This window comes from Girardinichthys multiradiatus, chromosome 22 (genome assembly GCF_021462225.1).
Source record: "Girardinichthys multiradiatus isolate DD_20200921_A chromosome 22, DD_fGirMul_XY1, whole genome shotgun sequence".
Taxonomy (NCBI): domain Eukaryota; kingdom Metazoa; phylum Chordata; class Actinopteri; order Cyprinodontiformes; family Goodeidae; genus Girardinichthys; species Girardinichthys multiradiatus.
This window is the reverse complement of record NC_061814.1, coordinates 43205244-43228028: the sequence shown is the minus strand read 5'-3', so window position 1 is coordinate 43228028 and position 22785 is coordinate 43205244. Positions and strand designations below refer to the sequence as shown.

At 43.0% G+C, this 22785-nt stretch overlaps 2 protein-coding genes across 2 annotated transcripts; one reads left to right on the top strand and one right to left on the bottom strand.

The window, feature by feature from the left end:
- Nucleotides 1–2983: 2983 nt before the first annotated feature.
- Nucleotides 2984–11167, bottom strand: htr7a (5-hydroxytryptamine (serotonin) receptor 7a). The gene is made up of 2 exons (XM_047351242.1): nucleotides 9983–11167; nucleotides 2984–9321 (listed from the first exon to the last, which is right to left on the bottom strand). Exons 1-2 carry the CDS (start codon nucleotides 10552–10554, stop codon nucleotides 8418–8420), a joined length of 1476 nt encoding a protein of 491 aa, XP_047207198.1. The 5' UTR covers nucleotides 10555–11167; the 3' UTR covers nucleotides 2984–8417.
- Nucleotides 11168–18374: 7207 nt separating this feature from the next.
- Nucleotides 18375–22384, top strand: LOC124858910 (uncharacterized protein K02A2.6-like). The gene is made up of 3 exons (XM_047351245.1): nucleotides 18375–18678; nucleotides 19165–20395; nucleotides 20998–22384. Exon 3 carries the CDS (start codon nucleotides 21195–21197, stop codon nucleotides 22278–22280), a length of 1086 nt encoding a protein of 361 aa, XP_047207201.1. The 5' UTR covers nucleotides 18375–18678; nucleotides 19165–20395; nucleotides 20998–21194; the 3' UTR covers nucleotides 22281–22384.
- The last annotated feature ends 401 nt before the right edge of the window (nucleotides 22385–22785 follow it).

The window sequence follows — 22785 nt, the reverse complement described above, 5'->3', positions numbered from 1 at the left end:
TCTGTGAGTGTGAGGAGAATAATATTACAACTACTACCAATGATAACATGGATGCTGAAGTTAGGCTGATGACTGTGATTAATTGTCACACAATGATCATGATACTAAAGTTGTTTGGTTTTGAAATTAAAATGAATTTTTCTGAGTTAAACCACAGTTTAAAAGCATCGTGCTCTTTATGTCTTAAGACGGGCTGCTTAGACATCAAAAGTCAATTTTTCTTTGTCACAAGTTGGAAAACGTGCGCAAACTGCTTAGAATATCGTTAGAAATGCTCTATGGTGTGAGTGCTGCATGTTTTCTTCTTTAAGAGCTTTGCCTTCATAACAGGAAATCACAATAAAACTCTAATCACACCCATATCTAAGTACACTGCTCAAAAAAATAAAGGGAACACTTAAACAACACAATATAAATCCAAGTAGATCAAACTCCTGGGAAATCAAACTGTCCACTTAGGAAGCAACACTGATTAACAATCAATTTCACATGATGTTGTTCAAATGGAAAAGACAACAGGAGGAAATCTTTGGTGATTAGCAAGACACTCAATAAAGGAGTGGTTCTGCAGGTGGGGACCACAGACCACTTCTCAGTACCTATGCTTTCTGGCTGATGTTTTGGTCACTTTTGAATGTTGGTGGTTCTTTCACACTCGTGGTAGCATGAGACGGACTCTACAACCCACACAAGTGGCTCAGGTAGTGCAGCTCATCCAGGATGGCACATCAGTGCAAGCTGTGGCAAGAAGGTTTGCTGTGTCTGTCAGCGTAGTGTCCAGAGCCTGGAGGCGTCCAGGAGACAGGGCAGTACACCAGGAGACGTGGAGGAGGCCGTAGGAGGGCAATAACCCAGCAGCAGGACCGCTACCTCCACCTTTGTGCAAGGAGGAAAAGGAGGAGCGCTGCCAGAGCCCTGCAAATGGCAGTGGGTCTGTAATGGTGTGGGGTGGCATTTCTTTGGAGGGCCGCAAGGCTGGTCCGGTTGGCCCTGGGTTCCTCCTAATGCAGGACAATGCTAGACCTCATGTGGCTGGAGTGTGTCAGCAGTTCCTGCAAGATGAAGACATTGAAGCTATGGACTGGCCCGCCCATTCCTCTGACCTGAATCCGATCAGAGCACATCTGGGACATCATGTCTCGCTCCATCCACCAACGTCACGTTGCACCACAGACTGTCCAGGAGTTGGCGGATGCTTTAGTCCAGGTCTGGGAGGAGATCCCTCAGGAGACCATCCACCGTCTCATCAGGAGCATGCCCAGGTGTTGTAGGGAGGTCATACAGGAACGTGGAGGTCACACACAATACTGAGCCTCATTTTGACTTGTTTTAAGTTCATTACATCAAAGTTGGATCAGCCTGTAGTGTGTTTTTCCACTTTAATTTTGTGTGTGACTCCAAATCCAGGCCTCCATTGGTTAATAAATTTGATTTCCATTAATGATTTTTGTGTGATGTTGCTGTCAGCACATTCAACTTTGTACAGAACAAAGTATTCAATGAGAATATTTCATTTATTCAGATCTAGGATGTGTTATTTGAGTGTTCCCTTTATTTTTTTTGAGCAGTGTATGTTACAGCTTGTGTTTTGTTCTTGGTAGGAACATCCAGCTTTCTCTTTGAGACAGTGGAAGAAAGTTCCAGGTCGATTTGTCGAGGAAACAGGAGACACAAATGAAGGGCCAAACACCGAAGATCATGACCTTCAGAGGAAGCTCATTTCAGCCGCTTACATCCAGAAGCGCATTCTCTGAGAAATGATCCAGAACTCATGACGACAGGAAGGGGCGGTTCTTGATTAAAGGTGCCCTGTTCGAGCCCCTCCTTCTGGCACCTTGCTAACCAGTAAAAATTCAAGAAATTATCTGAGATTCTGTGGTGGGGAAAAAGCAGTGAAGTTCCACAGAATGTCTTGTGTCACTCTTCTCAGCAGCAATCAGGAGATGCCTATTCAACACATGGAGTTACAAGCTCAGGCCACAACTGATATTATATTTTAAGGTGCTTTTATTCCCCCTTTTTGTTGCCACCCTGGGCAACCCTCCTGACTACAGATGACAGTTTGAATTTAGAAAGACCTATTAAAGCAGACCTTTAGTTCTTGGCTCAGCTTGTTCTTCGCTGCAAGAGACTGCAGCAACACCACCTGCAGAGTCCACCACCTTCATTCTCAAACAAGACAGATCCTCTGCCTGAAACAAAGATTCGACACTCAACATTTGCCATATTCAGAATATGAACTGTGTTATCAGAGGGGATGTAACACAAAGGTCTTGCTCTCTTATCTTGGATCAGGACATGCATGTACCATTTGGTCCAACACATAGACTGACTTCTGCCAGTCAGTCAGGAATGGTGAGCAGCATGACTTATCCTTCAGGAAAACAGATATTTTAAAACTTCTGAAGTAACAGATTTACTGTTGGTGATGTTTGGTATGTATTGAGTTCAGATAAAGTCCAAAAGTGATCCAACAACTATATTGCTGTGTTCTGCTTCTCATATTACCCAATTCAAACACAGAAAAATTAGGAAATCGAACAGATTTGTTTTGTTTTTCTTTTCTCTCCCTGGGCAACTAAAGTGGATGTCTAAATTTATCCAGCACTGCTATTCAGATAGATAGATAGATAGATAGATAGATAGATAGATAGATAGATAGATAGATAGATAGATAGATAGATAGATAGATAGATAGATAGATAGATAGATAGATAGATAGATAGATAGATAGATAGATAGATAGATAGATAGATAGATAGATAGATAGATAGATAGATAGATAGATAGATAGATAGATAGATAGATAGATAGATAGATAGATAGATAGATAGATAGATAGATAGATAGATAGATAGATAGATAGATAGATAGATAGATAGATAGATAGATAGATAGATAGATAGATAGATAGATAGATAGATAGAACCACCTTTCAGATATAAATGTGATAATTTATTTTCAATAAAAATACCACTCCATCAACATTCTGAAAAACATATTTTATTGTTAATAAATATTTATTGATACAGTTACAGTCAGAAGATTTCCTGACATGAATATCTTCATTTTGAGCTTTTAATTATTTAAACCATTCTTTCTCCAGGGTGGAGGGACCATACAGCATACAACGGCTAGGATCATTTGAATTTCTGATTGAGTGCAGCTGTACATTCTTGTTCCAACATAAAAAAGCAAATGTTTGGCAGTACTTACTGGACCGAGCAGTACTCAGAACAATAGGAAGGTTCAATGAATTCTGAGGATCTCCGAAGGAATTGCTGATTTTGGGAAAGCAATGCTAATCCCATTCTCCCGATTGCAAACCATTGCACATCAGTCCAAATTATTCAGATGTAAATCTACTTTGCTAAGACTGCTAAGAAGATCTGAGCTGCTCACCCCTTATCAAAGGAAACTGATCAGGATGTTCAGAAATAACCCAGGAACAAGCACAGATTAACCCTGCTGTTGGCTGGAAATTGCTGGAACCCCAGCGTTCCTGTTCACAGTGGAGCCAGTTTTACATTATTATGGACTAAGAAGGTGTTGACCAAGGAGAAGACCTTGGTCCAATACAGACAGCAGCTGTCCACATGCAAAAGCCAGAAACACTTCATTTTATAGTCAAAAGAGGCAAGGAGAATGTCTGAAGGAGTCCAAAATCCATCGTACACAGTGGATAGAATAATGAAGGACGACTTCAGCCAAAATCTTCAACTTCACCTTAGCTTAGGTGAAGGTAGGTTAACGTTGAGCTTTTTAAAAAAGCCCCAAACACAACCTGGACGATGATCTAAAGCTGAGTTCTAATTAATTCAACTAATTCTGACAAAAAGACAACCAGAATGATGCCAGGAGCTTCCTGATGGTTGCAGAAGACTTCTAGTCAAGTTGTAACTTGCTAAGGACTGTTTTAGACCATGTTTGGATACGTGAAAATCTCCAATAAATTCAACCTTCTACACCCAAATCCTGCTTTTAAAAATCCATGACGGGATATGTTGAAGAAGGACTCCATCCTGTCAAAGAATGATTCAAATAAATCACTGAAAGCCTAAAACAATCAAAGCATATATGACCTGGATAAACGTCCATGTGTTGTATTTTATGGGTCAGGAAACCCAGCTCATGCCACAAGGAGGAGATGAATTCATAGTTGATCTTTCTTCCTCTTTTTAACCATTTCTCTTTCAGTGATGTTGATGACATTTAGTCATTTTTCAGACAATACACAAGTAGGTTAACAGTAAAACAGCACAGTTGCACCTCAAAAATGGCTTGTTTAGGACACAAAGTGCTGCATGTAAAATCCTGTTAAAAACAATTATGCTTGGTAAAAACACAGTAAGAAAATCTGACAAATTTTCACTGTAATCTTTTCTGAATGACGTCTTGGTACAAGCACATGTCACACACACAGCCTGATTAATCAAGGCGCAGTTCTGACATTGATCTTGGTTGTTTTGTCCTGGATGCTCTAATTGATTGTTATAAGTGATAGATTTATTATTATATTTTTGGTGTGTTTGCTAAATCTTTTCATTTTTAACTAAATAGAAAATTTATTTTAATAAGAGTAATTGTCAGCTACAACATCTTATTTAATTGTTTTTATTGATGCAGGTTTTTGACATCGAATAAAAATAATCTATCAGTTGGCTTTATAAAGAGCTTTGGAGCAGAAGGAAACACAATGGATTGTGGGATGTCTACACGGTAAACACTAAGATTTAAGCACATAAATATAAAATACATTTTGTTTCTTTCTTTACCCCATACGGTTGCCACAGTGACGGCAGCTTTGTCTTTAAGGGTGAGATGGTTTGGGAATGTGCAGGTGGAGAACAGCGGATATAACAGAAAGACAATACTGAATGTGGAGCTGCCAGATTTGAGTAAAAGAGGAAGACCACAGATAAGGTTAAAAAATGTAGAAAAGGAGAATAAGCAGAGGGTTTGTGTCAGGGATAGGCTGGGGAGTAAGCCGGTGATCGATGGTGGAGACTCCATCTGAAGATATAGTGATCAGCAAATGTTCTGTTTTCCTCCACGTTTTGTTTCAGCTTTGCTACTTCTACTAAATGAAGCTCAGCGTAGCTTATTCACCACAAACAAGGTTATTGGAACAAGCCTGATAGTCATCTTCTGCAAAGAAACACAGGTCTGTATCTATGGTCTGGTGACTCAACATCTCCACCACACCGTAGCTCTTCAGACCATGGAGACTGGTGAATGCATGCTTCAAACTGAGCAGAGATTTGAAATACTTCTCCTTGAAACACACATCCCTGTGTGTGTCGGCTGGCAACCAGTCTCCAGATCTGCTGTGGCAGTACATGGACCACAGCCATTATGGCTCTGAGCCTACAGCGAGTACAGTTCAGAGGTTCTGATGTATGACTGCACCGATCTGTGAACATTTCACCGACCATAACCCACCAGAACAACTGGCCTTTACTGTGGAGTCTGCAGCCCTGATTCCTGCAGAAATAAATAATCTAAGACAGAAATAATATTTATTTTTTTTTTGTGGAGAACCGAGTTTAAATGTGAAGATTTCAGCTTTATTTAACAGACTCTGATTCTGTCCCACTTAGTTATTGAAGCTCAGCAGCTTCATTGCTTTTTTTAATTTTTAGTTCCTGCACACAGCAGCTTTAGTTAATGATTAAAGAACAAGCGACAGACTCAGTTACAGAGATCCTTGTCCTCAGCAGAAACAGATTTTTCCACCCTGTAATGCTCCAGCTCCTGCTGCAGAATGTCCCGTTAATGAGGAGGAATTTGCACAGCCCAGACAGCAGGGGGGTAAAACTCCAGTCTCTTCGATTGTTTTACTCAAAAGATCAACTGTATTCTAAAAATGAACCATAAACAGCATTTTTACTGCGCTACTTCAAACACAATCCAGACACAGACAAACACACAGCAGCTCATTTGTCTTCAGATCCAATTAATAGAATCTATATATTTTTTAAATTTAAGCTCCGACTCTTGGTTTGGAATCTAAACTAAATGTGCTTTAAAAAGTAATTGATATCCTGGGGTCGTTTGTAGCCATTAATCCAACCTGAATAGAGAATCATCCTGTTCTCCATCTCGATGTGTAGTTTTTACATCCTGCTGAATCGAAGAAAACAAACCATTATGGGGAAGGAAGTAGCTGGACAGAGGGACTGGTGTCCTGGCTTTAATTAAGAGTCATTTTCCATTGTTCTAATCACAGTAACTTTGGTGTTGGTCGTTTGGAGAGAATTTCTTCCAGCAGATTGTTTTTCAGCATCATTGATAAAAAACATATTTGGCATTTTAAACTCAACCTGAAATGTAAAACATGCAGCTGTTAAATCTGGCATTTTGTGATTTTTTTGAAGGTGCAACTGGGAGAACCTTGCGTCAGGTTGTGAATCACGTTTTTGAGATTTTTCATTAAACATACAACCTTCAAAAGTCCAGCCACTGTTACAGAAAAGGAAAAATGTCCGGAGCAATTCTAAGGTTTGCCAGGACAGATTCTGCCCAAACATTAGAGGTATATTATCTTTATTCTTTCAAGGTCCTAATCTAACTTGTGACAGCGATAGATTCTGGTTTTAACGAGTGACTACGGGCCGTACAGGAAGTCCAGTTTGAACCTTTTCCTGTTTGAAATTACTGAATTGAACAGAGTCTCCTATTTTAGATCTTAAATTTAACATAATTAAATCAGTGGGTCTATATGGCAGCCATGATAGGTTAATGTAGAAAAGAGGAGCTCGCTGAGTAAGAACCAGAACCAGAACCTGGGACTTATATAATCGGTTGTTAAAGTGAATCCCTCTGCATCACTCTTAGACTGTAACCTTAAAGAAAAAAGTAATTGTGTGAAAACTTTATGCTATCTTCAGCGTGAGTGACAGAACCGTCTACTGGCCTGACCCGTGAACTCTAGTGTCTCAAAGGTTTTATGCACGGCAGCTTCAGGACATTTTCTATAGAGAACTGGTCCTATAGCAACAGGAGACACACTGGGTGAAAGTAGACAATAATATCTAGAAATAGATATATAAACTGTACACGTGGAGACCGAAATAACTGTGGAGACAGTTAAAAAATGTTTCTGTGTGAATGTACGGCGAGACATAATCACTGAATATTCTGTGGGAAAATCGTAAACTGTGAGCAAGGTTTTCCAAATGCCAGTTCATTCAGGTAAACTCCAGCTTTCTGTGACCTGAATGTAAAGTATAGCTGAGCTGTGGAGCTCCACAGAGATTTTATCACCACTTTTACCAAAATAATATTTGAATTCTAGAAATAGCTTCATTTGTTACCTTTGTTTGATATATCAGCAATATTCCTCAGTCATTTTTGAGTTGCTTTAGATTTCATTGTTTTGGGAGGAGTAATAAACTAATAACTGTGTCAGAAACTAAATAATTGAAAAGAACATGTTGAACATTAATAAACGTGCTTCAGTGCTAATGCATTGGTCACAATAACTTAGTTCTAAATGAGTTAAATCAGCATCTTTTTCTCTTGTGGTGTAGAGTTCAGCAAAGAAAAGATGTTGTACTGATTCTGAAGCACAAAGGTCATGACTACAGAATGAGGTTGTTGTGCCCTGCAACCAAAACACGAAGGACAAAGCAGGAAAAGGCACAAGCACATTTCTTTCTTTAGCCCCAGGTTGTAGGCTTTACAGGGCTGTGCTAATATTTCACAATAAATAAGTACTACATTATTCATAAGAGAGCTGCCTGTCACAAAGGTCATGGATCAGTAGATATACACAACAAACTATACTTGAGTATACAATAAGCACAGTAACAAATAAGCAGCTAAACCCTCAATTAACAGATCCGAACAGAAACAGCCGAATATTCATCTGTACATTAATTACACTTTTTACACGTCAATCATTGTTTGTCCTGGTGTCAGTTGTACGCTTAAAAGAAGCTCGTAGAACACAGAAGTCACCGCAAGAACCAAAAAACCAGAGAGCTGAATATACTTGGTGTTGCTTGGTGGTGGGCCAAATGAGCCCCTTTTTTATTCCCTGTGGCTCAAACTCAGACAAATAAAAGGCAACTAGAAGTGAGCTGGTGGATTTGACCCATTCAAACAGAGGAGAATAAAGCCAGCATGCAGCTCGGCCAGCTTTGTGCAGAGGGCTATCTAACCAGGCAGCAGCCACTGTCCAAAAATCCAGTCAGCTTTAAACTGCTAAACCTTACAATCTGGTTCAGACATCCCTAAACACTCCTTTCCTCTGTGCACCTTAATGTGCATCTGTCAGCCTCCTGTCTCCTCTCGCTTCAGCAACTTTCACATATATTGAGGAAATAATCAGTTTGGCAGTGTGGAGGGTTTGTCCCGCCCTTTGAGACCCTCTGTGTGTTTTTGCAGCCCTACTGATTGGCAGCGGCGCCGCTTCAGGCATCAGTGTCTGGCTTCTCCACCAGTTTCAGAGCCTCATGCATACCAGCCGCTGACAGCTTCCTGTTGATGTTCCTGTAGCGGCAGCGCAGCAAGTTGCTGTAGGTGGTCCTCAGGTCGCGGTTGAAAAACGCATAAATGAAGGGGTTGATGAGTGAGTTGGCGTACCCGAGCCACAGCAGAGTCCTCTCCAGCCACAGCGGCACGCAGCTGCACTCCACACCGCAGACAAATGGCCTGGCGGTGGACACCAGGAAGAACGGCAGCCAGCAGAAAGTGAAGGCGCCAACGACGATGCCCAGAGTGGCCGCGGCCTTCTGCTCCCGTTTGAAGATAGACTGGTTCTTCCTCTTCCGTCGCTGGTGGTGCTCACCACTCTTTAGTAGGCGGGAGACGCGGCTGCTGCACTCTTCCTCGACCTCCCGCTGCAGCTTCATTGCTGCTGCCACGCAGTCCAGAATCTCCTCCTCAGCCTCCTCTTCACATTGGTCAGTCTCTGTGGGTTCAACACTCCCCGTCTCTCCTGATTCTGATACCTGCCGGGGCTCGTGCACCCCTTTCCCCCCTCTGTGGGCCGCCCCTGCACGGTGCTCCCTGGCCCTGGGGAAGCCAGTAATTGTGTGCTTGGCCGCGCTGAGTTTAGCTGCTCTGTAGATCCTGTAGTACATGATTAACATGACCGACATGGGGATGTAGAAGGCCACAGCCGTAGAGTAGACGGTGTATCCAAAGTCTTGGCTGATGAGGCAAACTCTGCCATCGTTGACATTCTGTGCCCAGCCGAAGAGCGGGGGGAGTGTGATGGAGGCGGAGAGCAGCCACACTGATAGGATCATCTTGGCCATGCAGCAGCCGTTCTGGCGAACAGGATACGTCAGAGGCTTTGTGATGCCCAGGTACCTGCAAAGAAAATAAGCAAATAATGTGTACAGTTTTGGAAGAATTAACATAAAAACGAGCTGACTGGAGAAATGACTTGCCTTTTATAAGCAATGCACACCCCACCCTCAACAACAAGGTGCCCTTGAACAAAGAGCTTAACCACAATCTGAGCCATATGCAGCCGCAGATTGGAACTGCTAGATTTTATGAATGAAAAGCAGCCGGATGCTGCAAGAAATCGTTTGAGATTTGAGACTAAAGGTCCAGGTTACAGGTGGACCACAGAGCACAAAACATGATCAGAGACACCATCTGGAGCAAAACCGTCACAAAAAGCTAATAGAAAATGTATTCTGTGAAAAGCAGACGAATTAATAAAAGTCTGAGATGTTATTTGATCTAAATGCACGAAATCTGTCTCTCGGCGCGGTAAAAACTGAGCATAGACAATAAACCTTAAACCCATGTCCTAATACCCAGATGGAGACAGACACGGATTTTATGGTCAGCCGTTGGAAATGAGGGATTAAAGGATAAAAATCATCTGCGGCTGTCAGTCAGCTGGGTGAAATCTGCAGATCAAAGCTGTGAAAGTTTCTCATGTAACACTGTTTTCTATAAAAACGTGACTTTGTGGTCTCTTCAGGTTTAGTTTGAGGCACTCTGAAGTTTTCTTTACCTGTCAATGCTGATTACGCACAGACTCATGATGGACGCGGTGCAGCACATCACATCCATCGCGATGAAAACGTTGCAGAAAAACTGTCCGAATATCCACTGACCGCCGATCAGGTCTGTGATGCTGACGAACGGCATCACGGCCAGCGCCACGGACAGGTCCGCCAGGGCCAGAGACACGATCAGGTAGTTGGAGGGCTGGCGCAGCTTCTTCACGAAGCACACCGAGATGACCACCAGCAAGTTCCCGCAGATGGTGGACAGCGTGAGCATGGTGAGCACCCCGCCGATAAGGACCTTCTCCACGCGGCCGTAGCTCAGGATCTGCTCCCCGCAGCGCGTCCCGTTCGTCTCCATGACCTGCGGCTGACTGGAGGAGGATGGAGAAGTGGCCGCTGCTGCCGCCTCTGCGGCGTCCTGCGCAATTTTTAGCAGCCGAGATGCCAGAGCTTCAGAGATCACCATATTGGTGAAGATGCCAGGGTCCCCACCACTGACTTTGTCTTCAATCATGAAGGCGGATCTCAAGTTGTCAGTAGAGAAAGTTCCGTTACTCGATCCCACAACAACCATCCTGGTGCCCGGTGGTTCTTTTTATCCATGGACGTGTTTTAGAAGTGTCCAGTGGTGACATGGACGCGCACAGATGTGTCTGCGTTGGTGTGAAGAATGTGTCATTTTCTCTCCACCAGCAGATTCACATCAAAACACACTTACATCTCAGGGTGCTAATAAATCACATGTGGCGCGCCGTGGGCACGTCCTCAGCTACGCCGATCCATAAATCCCGGGTTGTGTACCTGATGGTGTGTGGTAAAGCGGGCAGATACCCGACCTGGGTCCTGCGGCTGCAACCATGCAGAAACTCCCAACCCGCCGTGCGCGCAGATCTTTAACAAAAGTTGGCATGTGACGTCAAAACGCGTGTCAGAGAACTTGAAGACAGCTAATCACTTTATGTCTACACTCACATACATCTTAAGTAATTACCATGGAAATCTGCTGGTCATTTGAGCGCGCTGTACTGAATGCAGACAAACGTGCCAGAGAGGGACCGTGCGTAATTGCGCATTAAGAGGGAATGTACTGCTGATTGTGTTTGTGAATTCATGTGAACCCGCTGGCTGTGTGACCCGCAGAACCGAGAGCACATTAGGTCAAAGTTTATAAGATGAAGCACACTAGGTCTCCATATGGACATGCATTCAATATATTAAAGTTTTTACCAAACATGAAGAAGGTTCTGAGACTCATCATTGGTGTGGTGGCTACCACCCCCAAGTGGTCACAACTCGCTACTGCATGCTGGTCCGACCGGGATCTAAAAGCAGAAGGTGCGCGCATATTTAGCGATACGGCATAACATTATGACCAGCATGGTCACACTGCTTGACATCAATGCTCCTTCTTCAGATCTTTTTTCTTCTGTACTGATCACATCAGAACAGGAACAATCCTGAAGAGCTGGTGTTGATGACACCCTGATCCATTCATCATATTTTGTTTTTTGTCAAATGTATGAAATCCAAACAATTCCCCATTTTCCTGCTTCTAAAGAGTTAACTTTGATGAAAAAATATTCTCTGGCTTCCTAATAATTACCATCCAATAACAGGTGTCACAACAAAGAGATAATCAGTGGCCTTCAGTTAACCCGTCATTGGTCACAATTTTATGCCCAATCGATGGAAAAGCTTCAGTTTGATATAAATATTTTTCATTAAAAATAATGTTTTTTAAATGATTCATTTAAGAGCTGTGGTCTTCAGTATTTTATTACTGGCCATTTGTATATCATGCGAATAGATCTGCAGTAGCACTATATGACTTGGGAAGAGTAGCTGGCAGAAGGAAGAAGTGATGGAATCAAAAGTGGAGTAATAGCGTCATGTGCCCAGACCCATAATACAAAAACCCTTCGTTGGCCCGTTGATCCATTCTGAAGAACAAACGTTAAAACATTTCAGGTAAATTTATTTCAATTAAATTCAAAAGGTAAAACAAATATTACACTTTTTTTTCTCTTGCTCTCTGTGGAAGACACACACATTTTCTCTCCCTGCCTCCCTGCTGATCCCTGCTTCTGCTTTTGTCTATATTTTTCTCAGAGCCTCGCTTTGCATATCCTCCAAACTTTTAAATTATGGATTTGGTCAGCTGGACTCTCAACGTAATTGATCACATTTTTTTTTTTTTTCGACGGGAAGACAGGGTAAAGGAGACCCTCTTGTCCAGATGGGACGTTCTTCTCTGGATACACAATGGATTCTTGGTAGCAGTGGAAGATTGTGTTCCTGACTACGATGTCGGTTGCGGACGTAGAAAATGTCTACATATTTGGACTTTTGATAACAGGATTTCTGCTTTTTGGAGTTGGTGGTTACCTGGCTTATCGAGTGATTCGCAAAACATGGGCGGCATTTCAAAGCGTTCCAAAGCTGCCTGCGTTGTTGGATGGAGTTTGTAGAGCGATCAACACTCAGACTTGTCATCGTTTTTTACGGATAGTTCTGACCCACATGCAGTAAATGCTCAAAGGAAACCAGGAAGTGCTTAACAGATTTATTGAAAGCACAGAAGTAAGTACAGTCTTGGCACAGTAGGCAAAGCTGTAAGGAAGAAAGCATAGGTAAGTTAAGATGGTAACTAAGATGGGAAACTAATGGTGTTCTGTTTCTTACTAGTTGGTTGTTGAAAAAACTGATAGGAGGAGACGGAGTCGGGCCGGAGGAAACAGCGTGGGACTACGGAGGTGAGTTCTGCCAAGACACTTAGTCCCTTGGAAGTTAACGGTGTTTAGAGGATTGTATGGTGGGCACGAGTGGAGCGGTGGAGGGTGGATAAGTTTTGTGGAGGCAGGATCGGAGGTTGAATCCAGGAAAAGATCAGCAGGAGGAAATCCAGCAGCACAGCGTTAGCAAGACACCAGTTTGTAGATCCATCCGTGGGAAACTTGGAATGAGGTCTCATAAGCAAAATCCATTGGTGGCCAGCCTGGGTAACATCCAGGTAGTCAACAACATGGTATACTGAAAAGACAAAATAGGTTAACACAGTCAAAGCAAGCAATACTAGAAGCGGCTCAAAGGTCGGCTTGGATAGTACCACTGAAGGCTAACACTTGAGCGCTGACATGCTGGCTGCCTCCTGCTTAAATACTGCAGGAGCCTCATCACCGGTGAATGGAGAACACCTGTCTCACCGCTCCTGCTCTCCAACGCCCTCTAGAAAACCAAACACAAACAATACAAAAGAAACACAGAGATCTCCAACCCCGACAAGACTGAAATGTTAATAGAGAAGATTCGCAAGCTGGACACAATTCTTGAACAGAATCGCAGCCTGGCAGCGGTTGGACTCAGAGGTTAAAGGATATAATCTTGGAGAAGTTGTACCCTTGAGATCTGCACAAAGTACCAGAAATTTGGCTATTTGGATTTGAAATTGAGACATACCAGTAAAACTGTTAAGGTAGTTGGAAATTCACTACTGTCTGAACCACAACATTTATTATTTTTCTAAATCTGGCGCCTCAATGTGGCCTTGACAACGTCTGCTAACTGTCTATCGATAAAATATCTCCTGGATGTTATATAAACGCGACGCTCTTCCCCAGCACTCCCCTACCAGCTGTGTGCTGATAGGACTATGCGGCCGATTGATAAAACTTCCACCTCTCTTCTCAAGGACAATGGTGCTTCTATCAGTGTTGACAGTCTAATGCTTGCAAAAACACTCAGACTTACCGTACCCTTGCTGAATCTTTACTTATGTGTGTGTTGCTTACCCCTGCTGAGGTTTTTTGTACTGTTTCAGACTCTATTCTGCTAAGAATAGAGTCTGAATATGAATTTCTTTTCATCCTGTCTTACTTTATCTAAATGTGTGATTTCATAACTTTTCATAGATTTTTAGTTTTATCAGAATGATTACCAGCGGAAACCAAACATTATTAGTAATTTGGACTTTAGCTGCTCTTACACCAATGACCCAGCTTTCTTAGTTAGACTACAACGGACTGTTATTACTTAGTTCAACTTCAGTACCAGTCAAAGCAATATATTATTAGCACCTGAAAACGTTGATTAAAGCTGTTTTGTACCAGTGACTCAGCTTCACTAGTTAGAATTCAGTGGAATGATGAGACTATCAATATTATCATCTTCTTTTAGCAAAAGATGCTTTATTATTAAGAGTGGCTTGGAACCAATTTCTACCAGTAAACCCAGAAGGATTATTAATTATTATTACTCCCAAGGATTATAAGTGTCATTTGATTTGTTTTTCTGTGTCTGTATCTGTGTTTATTTTCTTTGTGATTGTATTGTAATTGTTCTTCCTCATGTACAGCGCTTTGGATGTCTTGTTACTGAAAAGCGCTATATAAATAAACTTACCTTTACCTTTACACAGATTTATGTTTATGGATCTTGTTCAATTAATGTTTTCCATCCACTTAACTTTCCATGCATTTTGATAGTACACTCCACGCACAGTCAGTTTCAGGTTTATGTGGCTCACCTTCCTCATGTAGACAGACACAAGCAGTTAAATTGAATTGACTCTGTAGGGTGGCCAGGTTCTGTCTCTATTCCTAAAATCTGTTAGTCTGAAGCTTCTGTTCCCCTAAGATAGTACAACAAATCTAAATATATCTACAAACTTATCTTCAGTTGAAGTGTTAAATATTCAGTGCACTGCTATACATATAATGTGTGCGTTGCCCTGCGATGGACTGGCAATCAGTCCAGGTTGCCTCTGCCTCTCGCCCCTTGACTGCTGGAGATGGGCACCAGCTTTCCTGTGACCCACTATGGAAGAAGCGGTAGAAAATGGCTGACTGACTGTGTGTGTAATATTAATGTGGATCATATGTATGTTTTATACATACAGTCTGTATTTGTACCTCTTTTAGGGACCTTTCCAAGCCTGAAGTAGGGGTTTTAACACCCCACCCTGCCTGTGGTAAATGATTCAGCATAAATGAACAGATTTGGACTGAACTCAGTCAAGTGTTCTTTTTAAAGATAGTTGTTGTCTTGCTTTAGAAAAGTATGTCAGGTTATTCTTACATGATAAAAGTAAATGAAATATCCTGTTTGAAGTAATCAGTTCTTACTGAGTGAACTGTGGAAATATAAATGCATCATTATTAGTAGCTAAAACTAAGATATATTTGGGACTTTGCTGCTTATAGATTGATTTTAATTAGGAGTTTTTAGTTATGCTTTTGAGAGTCAGAAAAAACCTTAACAGTAGCCTCTAGTATTATAACACAATGAGTGTTTATTATTCAAGGTTAAAGGTTGCAGGTGTTTTCTGTCTGTATCATGAGGAGCCAGCATTGTTCAGGGAGGCATGGTACTCCTCTCCCTGAAGATTCCTGAAGACATGTGGGAAACAATTCTTTAATTAAATGATGAAATGTATCTCTGTTTCTTTGATACTGTTGCTGGGGAGACATCCACAGACAGAATGATTGTGTATGTGTACTGCATAGCAGCGTGGGGTATAAAATGTAATGTAACGCAGCCCCAGTCAGACAACACAGATGTTTCCAGATAGCAGTGTAAGTGTGATGTATTTCTCTCTGAATTCAGACTGGTCTCTGACTGAGGATTGTCCATTGGCCAAATAAAGAGTCGATGAGAGGTGAGGAGTAATGTAAGAGTTAACGGATGGCCTGTAAAGTTTTCCTACCTCAACAGTTTGGTGCCGTGACCCAGGTTTGGCACTAACTAAAGGATAATTAATTGACTACGAGGCAGACGTCGTTCTACAACATCACAGGGTCGACCCAAAACAAAAAGTAAGGAGATCTATATTTATTCTCCTTTTGCCTGCTAATAGTGTAGGTGGTGTTGTGGAATAGATATCTCATTTCTCTTAAATTTACAGTCCTGATCAGTTTTGGGTAAAATACTTGTTGGTTGAAATAATGTATTAAGGTAAAGAAATGATATATTGCGTAAAAATATTTGTTGATTGACACAAGATAAATTTTAGCCAAAATACTTGAATATTGAGGCTGTAACATACTTTTCACTGAAGATACTTAAATGGTGACGGTGTTGAAGTAAATAAGTTCTGGATTTGTCAATCCAAACTCAGCCCTGACGAGGACTGGGGTATTTAGACTGGGGTTAGTAAGAGCCTCCCCGAGAGACTGAGGACCCCTCTAAGTGGCAAGGGACAGGACCCTGACTTGGCAGGTGAGGGAAGACAGCCCGAGATACTTGAATGGTGAAGAGTGTAAGAGTAAATTTAAGTAAAAGGTATTCCAGAGAGTCCTATTCCTAGGTGTCCATGTAGGTCGGACCAGGAGAGATTGAAAAAGAGAGTCCCGCTGAGTGGAAGGGTTAAAGGCCCTCCGCGCACGCAAGCTATATATATTCTGTTGTATTTGCATTTGTTGTATTTGTATTTGTCTAACTGGATTTACGGTGCATATGAGTGAAAAGAGAATAAAATTGAGTGGCTGTGAATGGCTGCACTTGAGTGTGAGTGATTGTATAAGCGGTGATTTTATTATAAACTGTGTTGCCATAGAGGTGACCAAAAAAAAGGGGAAACAAGCGTAACATAGTGTAATAAAACAACAGTCGTGCAACATGTCAGGAGAAATTGATGGTGAAAAGAGTGATGATGGATGGGGTAGAGGTCCCTGGATACCGTTGTCAGATGAGGTAACTGTGCTGGCAGACTTTATGGAAAAACATGAGAAAAAGTCAAAGAAGGAAGTTCAGAAAACTATAGAAAAGATCAAGGCGGTGATTGTTGAAGGACAGGGAGGAATTGATGACAGGGAACCGTTAGGTAGATGGTTGAACCGAGAATATAAGAGGCATCTGAAGGATAAGGACAGTTGGTTGATTAAAGCTGATGAGAAAGAAGGACTTGGTGGGATAAGATGTAAAGTTGAAGCAAAAGACGCAGGGAAAAGAGAGACAGAATGGGGTCGTTTGTTGGTTTGGTGGCAGGGATTGATCCACTGCAGTAAGGACAGAACACAAATGAAGCAGTCAGAAAAGACAGCAGTACCCCCGCCGAGTGTACCCCCTCCCCCCCCCCCCCTATAATCCCACACATGGTATATATCCAGTGGTAGATGTGCAAAATGGAGAAATATATATTAGAGGAGACAGAATCAGGCCAGTTACGTGCGCATTACAAACAGTTTGTCCCTGAACCATCAAAAGTATACACACCACAAGTGGGAGGACCTGCCTGTTATGAGCCCTTCTCTGACCGCATAGAGAGACAGTTGCAGAGGCCCCAAAAGACGGAGCGTACGGCTCTGACTCATAACCTAGACAGAAAACGCGGCCAGAGGCACCCAGCTCTGAGCCTGATGGCTTCCGGTCTGGTGAGCGGAAGAGAGCGGGAACTCCTGTAAAGGTGGAGATATCCCTGAAAGGCAATTGGATCCCTGAGCCAGAATTAAAAGAGGAGGAACAAAGTGTTGAGCAGAGTAGTGTGGCTTCTGGCAGTGATTGGTTGAGTGAAAGAGCTGAAGTAGGGCCTGACACAGAAGCACAAGAAACGCTCAGACTTTTAAGAGGGGTTACACAATTGGAATCAAAAGTGCAGGAATTATATGAGAAAGTTTCTCAACAGATGACAGAAAAACTGTTTAAAGATTCTGGGAGAACACACACCATGACTACTCGTAGCCAGAGTGGTCCATCCAGATTTCAATGTCCGTTGTTGACCTCATCAGCTGGATGACAAAATATGTCCCGTTTTCATTGGGAGATGTACAGGCATTAGTGGATAGGTTGCCACCTATTGCAGGATGTGGACGTGTCTGGTTACAGGAATTAGATACATTGACTAAAGGCATGACTCTGGCCTTAGGTGACTTTAGAGCAATTTTGGGGCGATCTGTGCGTCCCTCGGTTACTAGAGAAATAGAACAAAATGCTGATTGCAGTAAGGACCCTGATGACACACCCCTGACACGTGTAATGACAGCCCTAGGGAAGGCCATAAGAAATCAGTATCCGCCCCCGTTGCAGTCCCTCAATTCGATTGGGACCCTAATCAGCATCCTTAAGAGCACATTAGTGCTGCAGTGGACATGAGGATGAGACACACAAGAGTTAATCCTAAGGGTGACGGGACAGGAAAGGGACAGCTGTTTAAAAAGCCATATTAAAAGGAGTTCCTGTTGACGTGTATCAAAAGATGAAAAATAATCCTGATTTGCATGGAACAGACGGTGGGAAAAACATTTAATTTATCATTTACATACAGTTCAGGAGGCAGAGAAAATGAAAAAAGAGGAGAAAGAGCACTTACAGAACCAGCTCCTAAAATGACAGCTGCAAGAGGCCAAAGAGAAATTAAGCAATAGAAAAATTGATAAAACTGAAAATGTAATGTTAGCTGCGTCTGGACCTCCTGCTGCACAAACTCCTATGTCTATGTCACCGCCTGTGACTGATCAGTGGCAACGAGGTGGGTTACCCCCTCCTCTACTCTATCCATTTTATAATTACAGGCACAGTGGCCCCGGCCGTGGAGGCGGATGCTCTGTTGGTGGTCAGCGTGGTCGTGGTGGATGGCGTGGAGCACCCAGAGGAAGGGGTGGAGCCAGCAGGGCACTGGGAGATGTGTGCTGCAACTGTGGTCAGTCTGGATATTGGGCACGCATCTGCCCCACCTGGGGGTTACAGCAGGGCCCTCCTAATGCAGGTATGGCACCTCTACCACACCAGCAGGGCCAGTATCCACAGATGGGTGGACACCCATCTTACAGCCCATACTGACACACCCCTGAGGAGGACCAAGGCAGCGTGGGCACGGCAGATCCCATGTTGCCTGCAAAGGTGGGGGAGAACTGTCTGAATTTTTTAGTGGACACTGGAGCTACTTATTCCACCATAACACAGCAACCTCCTAAACCACTGCTCTCTACCAAGACTGTTTCTGTGATGGGCTTCTCAGGGGCTGCTCAAATTTTGCCTGTGACTTTACCACTTCCTGTTCAGATTGGGACTCAGAGAGTAACTCACCCTTTTGTGTGTTCACCCAGCACACCTGTTAATTTGCTGGGCAGACTTATTGATGAAGCTGGGAGCATCAGTGTTGTGTGGTACTGATGGGTTAACAGTAACTTTTCCAGATGGTTTCCCTTTGGCATGTGGACAAATGCTTCAGCATGGACAATATCTTTTACAGCCAGATGCAGAGGAATATGCTGACATCTACTGGGGACTGCTGACCGCACCTTCTTCTCCAAGCAGCATTTTCTTTGTATATCAGCTGTGGAAACCCTGGATTCAAAGTCTCTGCCCCTACACCTCTCCGCCTGACCCGCCCCATGTCATTCTATTCTACGACCGTTGTCTCGCTGAATGTTACCAGGATTTGTTTAATGAAACAGTAGAAGGTAGGACATGGTTTATTTCATCCAAAAATATTTATGTGGCTCCTGAGGGTGTGGCTGCAACAGTTGATTTAACACCTGAACAAGCAGAATGGTTTTTTAATGTCAAATGAAGCTGTTCCTCATGTTTCTCTTTCTTTGCATCCTGAGCATCAAGGTAAGGAATTGGGAGGACTGGTAAAGCGCTCTCTGGCGGCTGGGGACTGGCAGGACACCTCAGTCACCAACTTAAGGTATTCTAAGAACACAGACACATACTGTATAAAATGTACAGCTACTGACGAAGTCCTGTTGCAGCATGAGATGCTCACACGTCATCATGGAAGAGAAAAAACAGATCATCCCAAAGCTGCAGCTGTTTTGCAGCGCCTCCCCTGTCAGTTATGGGCTGAAGGGCCCACAGATGTAGGATTTACCCCCTGGCCCCAGTTTCTATTCAGGTTGCATCTCCCTCGCCTATTTGGGTTCCACAGTATCCACACAAACAACAGGCTCAGGAATGCATCAGAGACACCATTGAAGGCCTGAAGGCAGCAGGCGTGTTAGAACCCTCAGCCTCATCATGGAATACACCCATCCTTCCTGTAAAGAAAAAAGGTACTGGAAAATACCGCATGGCACATGATTTACGAGTAATAAATTCAGTTTTGGTGACTCCTACTCTTCCTGTCCCAAATCCCTATGTTGTTCTCTCCAACCTTGAACCTTCACAGCAGTGGTACACATGTATTGATCTAGCTAATGCCTTTTTCTGTTTGCCATGAGCAGAAGAGTGCAGAGAAATTTTTTCTTTCACCTATTGTGGGGAGCAGCTGCGCTACACCCATCTGCCCCAAGGGTTCGCCCTTTCACCAGGTATATTTAACCAGGTTTTTGAAAGATGTGTTACAGACTCGCCCCCTACCACAGAACATGACTCTCATTCAGTACGTGGAGGACGTACTACTGGCAGCATCCACAGCGGAGCTCTGTTTGCAGTCTACGGAACTCGTGCTGAGACATCTGCATAAACATGGATTCAAGGTCAGTAAAAATAAACTACAAATAGCAAGGAAGCAAGTTTCCTTCCTGGGCAGAGTTATTACCGCTGGAAACACGAGCATGTCAGGTTCACATAAGCAAAGTATTTTAACACACCCTAAATCTCTTAGGGTGAAAGACATGCTGTCATTTTTGGGCCTTACAGGCTTCAGCAGAAACTACATCCCAGGTTACACCGATCTCACACAGCCCCTCAGAACAGGGCATGCGCAATTTCAATAATGTCCTTAATTGGACACAGGAAGCAGAGGAAGCCTTTATTGCGTTAAAGCAGCTTCTCTCCAACGCGGCAGAGTTTACGCTCCCAGACTACACCACACCATTTTATTTGGATGTTTCTGTAACATAACTGGCAGTAAATGGAGTTTTGTTTCAGAAAAAAGGGGGAGAGAGGAGAGTGCTGATGTACATTTCAGTAATGATGGATAACATGGAAAAACGCCACCCACAATGCACACAACATGCAGCAGGGTTGGCAAAATTAATTAAAAAAACAGCTCACTTAGTGATGGGACACCCTCTGAATGTTTTAACAACTCACAGTGTGGTGGCATATGTGAACTCTCAAAGTTTTACCATGACAGCTCTGAGACAACACAGGCTCAGCAAAATCCTGGAGGCACCAACATAACCTACACTCACGAGGGAATCAACATGGCGGATGGAATAACACAGGGGGAACCACATCAATGTGAAGAGCTGGTTTGCAGGATAGAAAAGGTAAGACCATACTTAGAAGCCAGTATCCTTGAGGGACCACAGGTGAGACAGCTGTTCACAGATGGTAGTTTTTTCAGGCATGACACAGGACTATGCTGTAGTGGAGCAGACAGAATCAGGATTGATAACAGTGGAAGCAAGAAGGTTGGTAAGACATGTTGGAGGTAGACAAATGCTGGAGAATCTGAAGGAGTGGTGGCATCCTTTTATGACAGACATGGTGAAACACTTTGTTAAATGCTATACAATGTGTGGGCAATTCAACCCAAAGAAAACTTTGACACCGTTGCAGGGAAAATTTCCTTTAATCACAAGACCAGGAAAGGAAATAATTATTGATTACACAGACATGGTGCAGTCAGTAAGAGGTTTCAGATATCTGCTTGTGTGTGTGGATGCTTTCACAGGATGGCCAGAAGCATGGCCAGCGAAAAAGGAAGATAGCAAAACTGTGGTTAAATGTCTCATTAACCATTACATTCCCAGACACGGGTTTCCTGAAAAGATAAGGACTGACAATGGAACCCATTTTAAGAACCAGGAGCTGCAACAGGTGGAGTCCAGTTTGGGGCTGAAACACAGGTTTGGCTCGGTGTATCACCCTCAGTCCCAAGGAAAAGTTGAAAAAATGAATCAAAACCTGAAAAACAAATTGGCTAAAAACTGTGCACAGACTAAATTATCATGGGTTGCATTACCTCTTGCTTTGATGTCAATTAGGTGTTCGGTGAACTCAACCACAGGATACACTCCATACGAGCTGGAAACCGGAAGGAGCTTTCCGGCACCACGAGGAGCAGTTCTGACATCTACAGGTGATATACAGAATCTGTCACACAAAGACTATTTTTCTCAGCTACAGACTGTGGTGGAAACCTACAACCAGGTTCTGGGATCTGAGAGATCTACAGGAGAGCCAACAACACCCCAGGTCGAGTGGGTGTGGTTGAAGGTCATCAAGCAGAAGTGGTTGGAGCCAAGGTTCACAGGACCATACCAGGTGACCGAGAGGACATCCCACGCAGTGAGGCTGAAGGGCAAAGGAGACACGTGGTTTCATTGGAGACAGTGCGCCGAGGCACCGGAACCAGGGAGACCCCTAGAGGAGATTGGAGGAAACACAGCTTCATCACAAGGGGCAGAATAATCCCCTGAGCTGTCAGACAACTAGGCAGTCTACCTTAGTTGTTGAAGAAAGAAGACCAACAGCGCACAAGATGTCACCTGTATAAGGGACCAACAAACAGTGAGATTGCGCCACCCGGAGGACGAAAGGATGAGAGAAAACAAAAAAAAAAAATAACATTTTCAATTTATGATTTTTACTTAACAAAAGTTATATTTGATATGTTTTTGCATTTTTATTCTTTTATTATATTCATCTTTTGTTGTGCTTACTGTTCAGGGGCCATAAGGATTGTAGCGATTGAACCCAGACATTGTTTGTTTTTAATGAAGAAACAGTTAATTAATAGGACTGAGAAGACATCCTCCACTTAGAAGAGGTCAAGACATCCCTGCTGAGGATCAGAAGGTTTTAAGCACCCTGAGACTACAGAAGCAGGAAATGCAATAGTCCTCAGGCAAAGGTGAGGCAGAGGCAGCAGGGCCTAAAGCATAGTTAATGTAAAAGAATCCTTCTGTCCCCTCTG